This window comes from Poecilia latipinna, unplaced genomic scaffold, assembly GCF_001443285.1.
Source record: "Poecilia latipinna isolate Pla-1442-1.1 unplaced genomic scaffold, P_latipinna-1.0 Scaffold1038, whole genome shotgun sequence".
NCBI lineage: Eukaryota > Metazoa > Chordata > Actinopteri > Cyprinodontiformes > Poeciliidae > Poecilia > Poecilia latipinna.
The window spans coordinates 260,116-275,063 of record NW_015113654.1 but is presented as its reverse complement, the minus strand read 5'-3'; the positions used below and the strand labels follow the sequence as shown (position 1 = coordinate 275,063).

The 14,948-nt window shown below is 35.8% G+C and overlaps 1 protein-coding gene across 2 annotated transcripts in view; it reads right to left on the bottom strand.

The window, feature by feature from the left end:
* The window catches only part of scara3 (scavenger receptor class A, member 3), a 41,346-nt gene that overhangs the window by 13,042 nt on the left and 13,356 nt on the right, over positions 1-14,948 (bottom strand). The window contains exons 2-4 of one of the 2 annotated variants that reach the window (XM_015051271.1): positions 11,020-11,072; positions 2,125-2,160; positions 755-799 (exon numbers count right to left, since the gene is read on the bottom strand). In XM_015051271.1, the coding sequence (XP_014906757.1) occupies positions 755-799; positions 2,125-2,160; positions 11,020-11,026 (88 nt within the window). In that variant the 5' untranslated portion in view covers positions 11,027-11,072. Of the gene's footprint in view, positions 1-754; positions 800-2,124; positions 2,161-11,019; positions 11,420-14,948 lie in introns of those variants that run through there. The other variant, XM_015051270.1, reaches the window with a different exon arrangement.

The window sequence follows — 14,948 nt, the reverse complement described above, 5'->3', positions numbered from 1 at the left end:
TTTTTAGATATCTGGAATGTAATTACGGATAGTCAGACGAAACCGAATTTATGTTAAAACGGCTTGCCATAATCGACCTGAAAGTATCCCGCATGCGCAGTAGAGGGCGCAATTACGTCACGCCTAGAGAGCGTGCTCAGTGTTTTGCCAACCGCCAGAAGTGCTTCGTGTTTGCGGAAGTAAACATGGAGGCTAACGGTGGAGCATAGCTTACGATTTTGAAGTTGTCTGAACGCACCAGCACATCAACAGCTTAATCCTCATTATAGTCCGTCATAGTTGTTGTTTTTCTTCCAGCTTGCGCGTGTCATGGCGCAGAATAGTAACGTTTTTCCGAGTATCAATGAGTTAGGGTCGGATGAACGCGACCTGGCTGTACAGACTCACGTCTTATTTGAAAAGATCAAATATGTATCTGATTTCAGATATACAGGTATCCAGGGTCGTATTAAAGAACAAATCCCGATTTGTGTTGTTTTAGACTGTCATAAAAAGATCAGATACAGGTCCCATCTATCTCACTCTGGTTACCTAGCAACCCCCGGCTAAATAGTTAGCTTAGCTGGCTTCGCCTCTGTTCCTCCTAACTACTTGTGAAAACTGTGGCTACAACAGGAAATGTCATGATAGCAGTTTGGTAGTACTTCTATTATTTGAAACAATACAGTTTAAATAGTAAAGTGGTTATATCATCTATTTTTAAATCACACACTGCAAACAGGAGTCAGTAGCATTATTATAGTATGAAGCTTACCTCTAAATGAAGGCATTTCTTCCTCCTCTCCCAAGAAGTCCTCATCTGAAGAGTGAATAAAATATGGATAACACAGGTTTAGGTTTTAATATTTTGATATTAATAATACAAAGAACTCTGGTTTACACAACCATGTGAGTTTGAGACACAGCAACAAAGCTGGGATTCACAAATACATCCATTAACAAAAACTTAAATCTACAAGAAACTATTGTCACCTCTTCATTGTTTTTATATTATGTTGTTGATCATTTTCTGTTTGTTGTCTTTCAAAAAATAAAGTCCATACTAATAAAGTTTTTGGACATTTTGGTAATTTTGTAAAAGAAGATATAAAAATTTCAGGAGCAATAATGCCTTAATATTGGTGAAAAAGTGCTAGTCGCATCGACAAACGGTTTCACTTATAATAAGACATTTTTCCCATGTTGTAAGTGGAATAATCTGCAAATGGAGCTAGAAAATTTTCACCGCTATTATGGAATTATTGACTAAAAACAAGCTCCTTTATCTTGCTAAAATGTTACTTGTAAAATAAGTTTTGTCTTATTTCAAGTGTACTAACCCATTTGAACTAGAAACTAGACCAAAACAGTTGGTAAGATTTGGGTTTTTGCAGGGTCGGCTTTTTTCCCTCTGTTTTTTTGAAAAATGAAACTGTTGAAAAAGTGAATGGGTGTCAATACTTTCTGGTGACACTATTAGCGCCCCCTTATGGCAGCGCTGTCATATTGAGCTAAAAAATCTGAACGTTCTTAAAGGGCCAGTTGTGCCACAATGTATTGATAAAACCAATTAAACTGTTAAAAATTTAAGATGTAGCTGTTTGTGTTTCTTAAAATTAAATAATGAACATCTTTTCACACTGAGCAGTCCCTCCAGGATTTTCTGATTGTTTTTTGTGTTTTGTTTTTCTCCAATCAAAATCCCGGATTTTGTGGTGCTAATTTAGAAATATTTGTAAGAAATTTTTACAATATTTGCAAGGTTTGATATGACTTTTTATTACTCGCCATATCAATCACGGACTATAACTTGACGTCAAGTAAGGCTGAGGCAGCAGACACTTAAGCCAATCAATCAGAAAAATCAGAAGAAATGCGAGTTTTTGTTGATTTTGTGTGAATTTTGCGTATTAGCGAAAAACTGGAGGGACTTATTGAAGTAACTTGGAGTTTTGAGGGCCTCATAAAAATCTACGACAGGCCAGATTTGGCCCCCGCGCCTTGAGTTTGACACATGGGCCTTATAACATCAACTGCCTTAAAAAAAAAGACACAGAAAAAGTATGATAGTTATTTTAAGCAATTAAGCTTCATATTTTCTGCAGAAAGTTAGTAATTTAAATTCATAGCCTCGATGACTATTACCTTTGAATAGCTGGTTCTCGTATCCACCGTTGTTGTCTGAAGAACAGAGACAAAGAGACACAGCAAAGTTAAAGCCTAAAGTTTTTCTACCTCGAACAGGTTTAATTAGTTTGACCCTAAGCATCTGCCTCCCTATCGCTCTCTCCTACAACACAGCATGTGGTTATTAAAGGCTTTCTGTGAGCAGAAATCAGGAAAACAGCTGTTGGTTGTGAGTGCTGATGCTTGTGGGATTTTTGTGTGTGTTCAGAGTCTGAGGAGGCTGTCATCACAACCATTGTAAAAACCAATAGCGCTAATAAACTGCGTAAAGTCAGTTTTTATTAGGGATCCCACAAAAGGGTTGACTTCATGTTTTTATAGCTGCAGACTTTATAAAACATGTCATCAGCTGGACGTTCTCCAACGCCACACCTGAGGCTGTAATGGTGGTTTGGAAACACACAGTTAAACAACAGGGGAGTGTGTGAATGAACAGAACAGCAAAACTCACAAATATGCAGTTTGACAAGCACCTGATGAGAGATATTTGGATACTACAGCCTGGCTAGACCTGATCTTTATGCAAACAACGTCACTATGGGCTACCAGACTGCTGGAAATGTGTTAGACATGTAATCAAAGTATTTTTTTATGGTTGAATCTGAGATGTTTGACTTTGGAGTCATGTTTCTGAGGTAAATTTGGCATTTTACTTGTTCAGAAACCACAGATACAGCTTTTAAAATAATTAAGAGACCACTTAAACTTACGAGCTTTTCTGATTTTACTTTTCATAGGTTTATGTTTGAGTAAAATGAACATTGTTCTTTTCCATTTGGAAACAACAATACTAACGTTTTAACTCAGGAATTTGATGGAAAAACCATAAAGTTTTCAACGAGGTTCAGTGCTCTGGGTTCTTCATTTTTCTAGAGCTGTGTATTTGTTACGGTTAATGCAATAAAGTTCCAATATCACTGTCAATAAATAAAGCATTCATAATTTATCAGAACATTAGAAGAAATTGTGTCAGAAAGTAAAATTTTTTCACATCCATTCCTTTTTTTTCACTTATTGCAAATTAACTTTATTACATGTTAAAGAGACTGGACAGAAAAAATGCAACAAAAAAAACCCTGAATATTAATAATACCATTAATACTACTGATACTGTCATTAACTGAAATAATAACAATAATAGTAATAACAACAATAGCAATAAAAAGTAGCAAACAAATTACATAAGTTATTAATACAATATTTTAAATAAGTATATTTCTCCGATTAGAGGTTAATAAAAAACAATTACACTAATTTTAGAGTCTAAAAAATATAAACTGTTAATTAATTCTTTAAATTTATTTCTAATTAAGCTGATGTCTATTAGAATTATTAAAATAAATAAAAACAGCAGCTTTGCTTGGCTATCTGGAGTTGAACCTTCCAGGAAAGGAGCCGTCATGAGGTTCTGCTCAGCCAATCAGAAGCAGATATTTGGAGAATTTACAGGCTAGGCGGCTAATGTAAATAAAGAGTGACTGAGAATATAAACAATCTGTTCCTGCTGGATTATAATATCTTCTGAATGGAGCTGTTTGCAGCATAATCATATTACTGGACAGATTTAGTCATAAATACACAAGAAGACTTCCCTAAAGGATAATAAAGCTTTAAAAAAATCAGAATAATTTCTTCTTTTTTTTATTTTAATAAAATGCCAAAAATTATTCATATCCTTCTGAACAATAAGTGGAAAAACCTTTACTGGCATTTCAGCAAACAAACCCAGCAGATTGTTGCTATTTTGATTATTTATCTTTAGTCATAATCTCTCAATTGCCCTAATCTTTAACTCAGATTAAAGTTGCGACTCTATCTGGGCCACACTAGAATTGTTAATTTTACTTCCAGCCTGAACAAATATGCAAGTAGATTTGAAAAGTGCAACATAAATGATGTTGGGTTTAACTGGAAATGCACAGCTAAATATGTGTTAATTACTACATAATTCATAGTAATTATGATGCTGTTTGTGGCGACACAACTGATTAAAGTTTTAAATATTTGGGGGGAAAGTCACCCAAAGCAAGATAATGGGAACTTAAAGAGCTTTTTATCCTCGTCTTCATTTGCAAACTCAAATGGAAACTGAGTTTGCAAATGAAACTCAGTTTCGTTTGCAACTAGGCAATTGGTTCTAGGCAAACCAATTGCCTAGAACCAAACCAGGTTTGCCTGGTTTGGTTTGGTTCTAGGCAATTGGTACTAGCAATTGGTACTAGCAATTGGTTCTAGGTACCAATTGCTTTCCAATTGGTACCTAGAAAATACAAAAATACAAAAGAAATATTTTTTTGTATTTGTTTGGTTCAGTTTTGCTACAAATATTCTGTTCTACTCTATGAGCAGAGGTTTAAATTTTGTAATAAAGAAACAAAAAAATGGGTGGCATGAGAATACCAGCAGAGGTCTTTAGGTACAAAACATAACTGAGTATTTTGCTTTAAAACAAACATTTTCACCAAATTCTTAAACTACTCCAAACTGTTTTATTTCAAGTAAACAAGTTCAAACAACATAATTTGACAGGTGGATAAACAAAATGGTCTCAGCTGGAGGAAAATTAGAGAACAGAACCACACAAAGACAACACGACATCACAAGATAAATCTAAAAATATATATAAATTGTTATTGTTCTGGAAACATTGCATAAAAGTCCAAGTTTACATGAGACAGAGGTGGAACATCTGAGGCCAAAAAATAGCCCAGCTTACATAACGAAACAGGGAGGAGGGAGGAAAAACACAGAAAAGAAGAGGAAAAAAACACAGTTATTCATAAATATGCAGTAAGTAAAGTGTATGGTAAGAATATATTAGTTTGCACTGAATAATACTAAAGCTTTAGAAGTTTTAAACAAGCATATTGAGATTTTGGGGGGTTAAATTTGTTTTTTTTGGTTCATTTTTCTATTTGAAAATAAATTCAAAGTCATTATCTGGGCTTATTCTTCCACTAGTTTCATGTTTACAGCCAAACTTCTCACCTTCTTTCTGCCACCCTTATGGGTTTTGACTGCGCCATGTTGGAAAAAACTAATGTCCGTCTCGTTAGTGAGGAAGTGGACCGGTCCAAAACACACAGAGCAGAACTAAGCTAATCTGACTGCAGCACAGCTTGACCAGGTCACACCTTCCCAGTCAGGAAAAAAGAACTGTGAAATACTTAGAAATAAATTTGGTTCAGTGGAAAAGTTGTTTAAACTTTGCTTGGCTTCATTAGCTGACAAAATAAAAGGGCAGACGTTAGGTATGCGGAAAGATTTCTGACCACAAACATCAAAAATAAAACAAAGTATTTGCATAAAATTTATTCTATAAATCTTAAAGCTTATAAAAATCAAAAGTATCTACATTTATTGGAAATTATTGGGAGATTTTCCTATGAATTACAGTAAGACAAGTCAATCTGAGGCCCATTTTTTATTTTTCAACTTCCTGCCTGTATGTCCCCATATGTGAACATTTGCTGTATTTGACTTTTACTCAAAAGCAAGCTTTGCTAAACCCAAATCTGCTTTTCATTAATTTAACAAACCTGACTAAATACAGCAAGCATTTTCAAAGAAAGACTGAATTAAATCCTGATTTTATTCACCAGAACTAATTAAATTGTGACCTATTGCTTTCCAATTGGTACCTAGAAAATTAGCAAGTTTTGAATCTGGAATAATTCCTACATTCTTTTTCAGCAACAAATCTGATTCCTTAATTTAAGTATTGCAAGTTTAGATTATTATTGAGTGGATAAAACATTTTCTTAGGCCCTCTTGTCCTTTAGACTCAATGGCTTTGGCCCACATGACAAAAACTTTGGACGCCCCTGAGGTAAGAGAAGACTGAAGAGTTTCGTACAGTTGTTTTTATCCCCACGTTTGGATTTAAAGTACAAGACAAGAGTCTTTGCAGAACAAGGCAAAATTTTATGGCAATAAAATATGAATATGTAACTGTTCATGTTTCTGCCTGTGGCCTCGGGCCCAGATGTTGTAGATCAAGCAGTTCCAGCAGCTATGAAAATATTGAGCCAAGCAGCAGGTTACAAGAGCAGAAAAAGGCCGACATGTAACAGGCTGTGAAAGCGTGCTTCTATAAACATCTCCTGTTTCTGTCCTTCATGCCTGACAGATATCTGCAGGTGAACAGATGATTCTGAAAAAAGAAAATGCTAAACATTACAGTTTTTAACTAAGGGTGTTGCTTTAAGCTGACATGTAAGAAACATGTCTGACCTCACCATGTCAGTCATAAAAAGATTCTAGGAAATCTGTACAAAGCGGCTGATTTTTCTGTCTATGTGATTATGTTAACAAAAGCACACAGTCTCATAATAAAGTTGTGAATTTCTTTAGATATATATATTCGATCATGTGGAAATCGTTGTTTATGCAGGTAAAAAGAAAAAATAAATTGCTCTTGGGGGCCCCCTTGTGGTCGAGGTAAGTCACGCTTCACTGGTCATACGAGCTGCGCGCGCATCCAAACCTCCAAAGGTCCAGTGGAAGATAAATTAGCAAAACAATGTTGCAAAAAGGGACTTATCCTTCAAGGACAGAGAAACGAAAGAGGAATAAAAAAGGAGATAAATGTATGATGTTATTACTTGCTTCGTTTCCATTAACAATAAAACTGCTCAAATTGAAATTACGAAAATAAATGTGTTTAATGGAAACATGTCAATTTTGAAAAATCTCATGTTTTTTTGATAGGATGAGATCTAAATTGACATATTTGACAAAACTGCAGGGGAAATACTTTTTCAACTCACACGAGTCGCGTGATCAACTGGCAGACGTCGCTACTGACGAAAACCCACGAAGAAGACGACAGGAAGTGGTAGGAGAATGCCTGTGTGTTGCTTTTTTGTCGGACAATGTGCATCTCGTAGCATCACACAGAAGTCGTGTGTCATTCATAGCGCTTCTGTAGAATTGCTGATTACAATTTCCTGAATAAGACGCCGACGTCTCGTCTGCGTGACATTATCTCACGTAAATGTTTACATTCGTCACTATCATGATTTGTACTGATTTACTGCGTAAACAAGCTTATTCACGAGTGATTTTCATTTAATTTCTTACTTAATGGAAACACTGTAATTGTTGAAGTGTTTTTTCGACATTGGGAGAATAGTGACGAAGATTTGCGCACACAAAGTAAACAATTCATCAATATGTATGAAAAATACTCATAACATTGGAAAAAATGTCTTGTTATAAGTAAAATAATCCGCCAATGCAACCAGTACTTCTTCATGATTTATTGACTTAAATCAAGCTCCTATATCCTGTTGAAATGTTATGTTTAAGTTAGTTTTGTCTTATTTTAAGCGCACTAAGATATTTGCACAAAAATACTTGGTGACAGTTTTTGTTTGTGCAGTCTATGCATTCATTTCCCTTCACTTCAAAATGATGTGCCAGTTTGTGTTGATCTACCAGCAAAATCCCATTAAAGAATATTGAAGTTTGTATTCATAACATGTCAAAATGTTTAAAAGTTTTTGCAAGGCACTATGTTCTGGCAAAACAATTCTTCCTGCAAAGAAGGACATCCACAAAGTCAGAAGACGGGATCCTCTCCAGACCTGACTGGAGGTCTGAACCACAGCTCATAAAAATTACAATGCTCCCTCTTCAAACATTTTCTGACATCTCAGCCGTTTGGGTGCCCTCTGACTGGAATGTGTGGTCTCTTCACAGAGCTCTCTGGTATGCACTGCTGCAGTCTGCAAAACTATAGACAAGAAAGAGACTTCTCGTTTTTTCCTCCACAGTGAATCAGGATGGTTTCCATCCTGTGCTTGCTTTCTCAGGACTTAACTGGTCTGGACTGCCAGAAGGAGACAGAAAGACAAGCCTGGTCAGATTTTACAAGGCTAAAGGGTGTGTATGACACAATTACTGGCCTTCATTTTCACGCAATGATCATTAAGAGCTGTGGAATGCAAGAACTGTAATTATAAAACCAGGATTTTTGGTCTCCAACTCCATCAAGGAGAAAATTTGGGGTTTGTCCTGGTAATAAAATTAAGGTCAAGTTTCTGGCAATAACTGAATAAAGTCAGAGGAATGTTTTTTGAGGCCACAAACCTCTGATATCGTAAATAAAAAATTCCTAAACTGATTGGCTGTCAGAAAACGTCTCAAAGAACACAAATTACCACGAGTTTATCAATCCGAATCACCTTTCTGCGAGTCTTTCCTTCGCAGCCACCTGCCTCTGTGTCTTCAACAACCCAGAGAGGAATCTGTGAAGCAGCAAGTTTTATTCTGCTTGGAAGAGGCTGGAAACCACATTACGAGTCCTCCAGCTCCATTTGGCTGGGAAGAGCGCCTTAGATGTGCTTTAATGGAGTTAATTTATGACATTCTTTTGGTTTCAGTTTGACTCTCACCAAGCTCGCCCCAGCTTATGGTCTTGCTTAATGTACAATAAATCCTTTTTATCTTTATTTGTGGCTTTTTCTAAGTCACAGTTATGCAGAAAACTAAGTACTGCATGAGTGAAATGCTGTAAAGGTCATTTATTACGCTTCCTTGAAGAGGTTAGTGTACATTCATTACATTTTATGCACATTATTCACACCTGAAAAACAGAAGTGGAGCCTCCTTCACAACGAACAAGAATGCAGCAAGTGGTTTCTGGATGATAAGCCAACAACAAAACAGTTGTCTTTTCCAGCAGCCATTGTAAAGCTTCAATTAGGTGCTACGTGACGGCAGAGTCCTCTGCGGTTGCTAGGTAACGGGCTAGACTTTGCTGCCACCCACTTAGTTTTGGAAGGTTTTTGAAATGGCTCATTTTCCAGACACCACAAAACATAAAGCTATTGCCAAAACATGGCTGGATGTTTCATTTTTTAAAATCACTTCGTTTGTTTTTAGAAGCGGTAGAAACCCAAACAGGAGTATAAAAATGTTCAAAATATGAAATTTGCATAATATGTTCCTTTTAAGAACCACCATTAGCATTAATCTTTTGAAAAAGCTGTTGTTAGTGCGGCTTTATTCGACTCATATTTACCCACTCATCAACACTAACCCTGCTGATGGAGTCTTGAACTTCTCTTTTAAGCTCATTCCACAGCATTTCAATCAAGTTGAGGTCTGGACTTCGACTGAGTCTTTTCAAGACTTCAATTTTTGCCTTTTTACTTGGAATTTGTTTCCTGTTGACACTTTCATATACATTAATCAACTCAATACCCCGTTTGAAATCATTGTTCTGCAATAAATATGCAGCCACAGACATCCCATTATGAACCACTTTGTCTTTCACATGCAAATTAATTCAGCAAGATCGCGGATCTGTTTGTGATTTCAGAGAATGCAAACCAAATGGGAAAAACTAGACAACATTTACCAGAACAACGTGCAGGAATTGTTTGCCAGGCATTTTGGGCTCTGTCTTAAGATTCTTGTGCAGATTGATTAAAAGCTTTCTCAAGTAAAGTTGTTGTGAATCATTCTCCGCATGTTATCATTTTTTCAAGCAAACCACTGTGGATAGCAGCGAAAGAATCTGCATAGTTGAGTTCAGATAGTTAGTCTCATTTGTCCGAAGTATTTTGTTTTTGTGGTTGATTCAGATTAAATTTTTTCTTGATAACTTCTGCAAACATCACTTACTTGTTCAGTCTTTTTTTAACTGTCCTGTCATGAACACTAATAATTAACATGCTACAGGTTAAAAAGTTTAGCTTTCCAGGAGGATACCACCTCCTACTGGTGCCTTCCACTGGTGACTGATCTTCTGACGGGGCTTCAAATTGTTTGAAAATGTTCTTATAACTCCTTCCAAATTGACAGGTAGAAATATTTGCTGCTCTGGGGTCACTGTTGATGTGTTTTTAGCTTCGTAAGGTGTTAATTTGTAACCCAACCAGCAAACTGCCAAAGCTCCTCCAATGGTGTACTTAATTATTATCATTAACAATGAGCCAGGAGATAGATTTGATGCATTTTTGCATGTTTTAACATTTATTAAGTCAAGAACAAAACAACTTGTATTTTCCAGCAGCCATTGTACAGCTCAATTGGGTTAGCTGTACAATGTTAGATGGCGGAACTCCACTGGAGTTGCTAGGGAATGAGACAGACTTTGCTGGGGTTGATAGGTGAGTGGCAGTCACTGCTGATTTGTGACGTTACATTTGAATTTTTTTTCTTTTAAATGGCTCATTTTCTAGACACCAAAAAACATTAACTTATTGCCAAAGAATTGTTGTGTGATTTTCTTTTAAAGCACTTGGGTTGCTTTTAGGAGCGGTTGAGACCCAAATGGAAGTACAAACACATGCGAAATGCGAATTTTCCACAATACATCCCCTTTAAGAAGCCTTTGATCATGGCCTAAACAGGTAAAAAAAATTAAAGATAAATTACTAATTTCTTGCCTTATTTAGCATTTTTGTTCTTGTACTGTAAGACCGCGTGTCTTATAGAACGTCAGCACATTTCAAAGCCACTGCAGGCTCTTCTTTCATGCCCTGTTGTGATAAAACACACCTAAATTCACTCGCCCACGTTTTGGGAGGAACATTAACTCAGTTTGTGGGAATCTAGCAGAGGAAAAGCAGATTTTGTGCTCTGCAGAAACTGCCGTGTTTTGCACTCACACACAGTTTTAAAGCTGACGGATATAAGAGTCATGTCCAACTACAACAACTGCACACTTTCTCAGGATACAAGCTGCCAAGTTTCGGTGCTGATGAGAAGCACATGTTGGCTGGTGCCCAGTGCAGGTGCTGACCTGCATCCCACAGTGACAAACATGGCTTCTCTTAACACGATTAACAAAGAAATCCCACCAAAGTTTAATAAAAAAAAGAGGAAAAAGAGCAGCTTTACCTTTCATGGTTTCTGTCCTTGGATGCCTGCCAGGTGATGCTGTTCCAGTTTGCCTGAGGACAAGGATGAGGATGATGAAAATGTCGTCCTTTTTTACCTTTTATCCAACAAATTTGTGCTCATTTGTATTCCCAAACATGCAACTTAAACGTCCCAAAGTGCATTTATGCAAAAAAAAAAAAAAACATGAAAAGAGGCGTTCATCTGCATCCAAACTGGATAAAAGTATTCCTAATTAAAAAAATATTAATGCATACAAGTTAAATCGTTTTCATTTTTTAAAAGAAAATGGATAAAGGCTGCTCTAACTTCTGAGCATGTGTTCAGAGTCTGAAAACACAAACCCCCTGAGCAACTACTGAAGAGGAGGGAAGAACGAAAAAAGAAGAGTAGTTTAATAGAAACAAGGAGTGAACAGAGAGAGAGAGAAATGTGGGAGGGGAACAAAGGAAGTAGAGAAGAAGGGAGGGAGCAGAAAGGGGACAGGGTGAAAGAATGGGAGTGGGAGGAGAACAGGGAGGGTCCATGTGTTTTGTTGAAAGTCAGGTTTGTGGCCGAGGCTAATTGCTAACAAATGTTGCAGGGTGAGCACCTTGAAAACCCGCGGCCTTGGCCTCTGTGATGGAAAAAAAGGGCTTCTGTGAACACGCGTGTGCACACACACACGCACACACAGGGTGACACATGTCTAAGCGATTATCCCTGCATGGTACCACTCTTCTCAGGTTGCCTCCGCTCCCGCTTGGAATACTGGCAGGTGTTATTCCCGCACCGACGTACGCTCACATCCGGCCGGGCGGCTGACGAAGCAGCTTCACCGGCCGTCTGGCCACTTCTCACTCCACTCATTTCTTCTTTTGCTGTAATACGTCAGTGAAACAGTTTGGAAATGTTTGCTTCCAGTTTGTTGAACACGAAATCAGAGGTGGGTGGAGAACCCAAAAAGAGTAGCACTACTCCAACGCATTTTTGAAAAGTAGACATCCAGAAGTAAAAAAAGTATTTGGTAAAATTACTAACTGAAGAAATGCTCAATCATTTAATATTTAAAAATTATGTCATCAGACGGACCAAATTATAAAGGCAAGTGGAAATTTTGGTATTTTAAGGACCAAAATGACAAAAAAATAAATACAATAAAATCAGGCAAAAGAAAATGTTTCTAAATCAGTTTGTTTTCTTCAAGTTTGGTAAAAACAAAATAAAGAAATCCCACTTTTCTCCAGCACAATTTAAAATCTGATTAAGATCTTTTCTTGAACTTTAAAATACATTGTACTCTTAAAGTTTTCCATTTCAAAAGTTTTTATTCATTGAATGGTCACAAAAAACTGAATTAAATTGGAGTGTTTCTTTAGTAACAACCTTTGTGTTGTGATCAGACATCACTAAAATACAATCGTGAAAGTTTCAAAAGTCCAAAATTATCAACCTTTTTCAAACTTTCCGAGTTCAGGGCAAATGTGGCATCATTGAAATTGTTTGCATAAATTTATTCATTTTTTGTCATTTAGATGTTTAACACATTTTCATTAATAAAATGCGGAGCTGCATTGTTCATGCTCTAATAATTAACATCCAATTTATTAGCTTCTTTATAAACTACAACATAAACATCCTGAAAGACAAAAAATCCCTTTAGACAAATCTAAAGGAACAGTTCAACACAATTCAAACAAACTTTTTACTGCAGCAGAAATTCACCAGGGTCCTCAGCTAAATACAATAATGTAAGGACTTTGTGTAGTCAGAGTAATTAAACTCTCTGGCCTCTTTTGCTTTGTTAAATAAGTACAACCATTTTGAGTTGAGTTTCTAAAAACTGGGAATCCATGAGGGAATTTAATGACCAACATTTCTCTGCCTGGCTTTAATTATAAAGCCTCTAGCTTTTGATTACAACTTGAAGTTTCTGGAGCTGCTTTGTTTGCACACATTCCAGCAGACTAATAGATCTGCATTCCCGAAGTGACACAGATTTCATTCAAATTGATCCCAGAATCCCTTGTAAATGTTGGAATCTGAGCCTCAGTGGTGCTTGGACTGCAAAGCTTTGATGCCATTTTGTTAGAAGCAAACAAACCAAGTTTTTTCAAAAGCTTTTCCACATCTAACAACATTTTTAGGTGAAACAACACAAACTTTCATCACTGAATAGATAATTAGCTTTATTGCAGTTAGCTGTTGCTGAACAACAAATCATTTTACATTTATTTACATATCTATTGGCGTGAATGACGAGTTTGCAAATATTATGACGTAGCCTCAACATACAATGACGACCTTAAACCCAAACATCCATAAATTCATATATTAGACTTCTGAACATACATTTTTCTTGAGATTAGAAAAAAATAATCTGCATATGTCCTTCATGTGCGACTTGTATGTAACTGAGTGTGCTCAGGTAAGAAAAGAAAATTACGAAAAAATAGATAATGATGCTGTAAATCAGAATGAAGAACAAATACCACAAAACAGAATAAAACAAATCATATCGTATAGCTACATTACAACCTCCCAGTAAAAGTTTTCATTATTGTTTAGTAAAAACTCTGTGACCGTTTTCATTAAACAATATTACAGATGTTAAGTTTGTCCAAATTTGCTTATTTATTCTTTAAATTTCTTTTGTTTAGTTAAGACGTTGTTTCTCCAGTTAGACGTTTATTGGTGTTTTACGTTTTTCGCTGCTGACGGTTGGTGGTTACCATAGCAACCAGTAACCGACAGCTCCGCCCCCTTTTTACAGTTGCTGTTTGTAACTGTGCTGTAGCTCTGTGTTTTCTTTACAAATATTATACTTTAACATATATTTTAGACAAATTTAATGATATACATCGTTACATGAGTAATTTTGATGTGTTTTGTATACGTTTTTAACTGTTATTATTAATGTTCTCCATTTTAGCTATGTTTAATTTTACACGTTAACTGTGTAAAATATTATGGAATTATTTACTTAAAACAATCTTCTGTTTCTTGTTTAAAAGTACAAACTGTACTAAGATATTTGCATTAGAAACTAAACCAAAAGCACTTGGTAAGATTTTGGGTTTTTGCAGTGTGTTTCAGCTGGTTGTTACATTGTGTAAAAAAAAAAAAAAAAAGTCCTTTCAGGCATAAAACTGAACATTAAAACCACTGTCATGGAGTTTTAATTTGTTTGTTTTTAATTCAAGTATGCTTTATTTTCTGTATTTTTAAACACCCTTTATCACCTTGTAAACTGGGAGAAAGTGTAATAAAGCCTAAAAATCTTGGATTTTTGACAGAGAAAGACTGAAATAGAATTAGTCTGCAGGAGGTGCTAGAAGAGAGAACAAGAATCTGTATTCTGCAGAAATCATTTCATTATTTTACAACTAAATTGAGTTTCTCAACATTAAAAAGTGTGCAAACATAGACTCAGAAAGTGCTATAAAAAAGCTATATTTATGTAAAAACATGAGCAAAACTTGTCAAAAATATCACTGAATTGTGGTGAAAGTCACATGGATCTTAAGTCCTAAACACATCTTGACCTGAAGCAAATATGAAGTGGAGCTCAGTGTTGTCACAAACAACCACAAGCTAAACGGGTGAGTCATTAACACCGGACTAAAAACAGAAAGCAAGTGGACTGTTGTGATCACAACACAAACATTTCCACACACTCAAAATCTAGCCAAAAAAAGAAAAAAAGAAACACAGAGACGCCAACTCTGAGATCCAGCTTTAACTGCGGCACCATTTATTTCAACAAAAACTCAACATCAGATTGATTATAACCCGATATTTTATTTTTATGAATATAGCTAATAAACATAAATAAAAAAAACACATTATTTATCTTTGACACTCCAAGTTAAACAAAACATTTAATAATTTGGTATGCTTTCAGTATATATATATTATATATATATATATATATATATAATATATATATA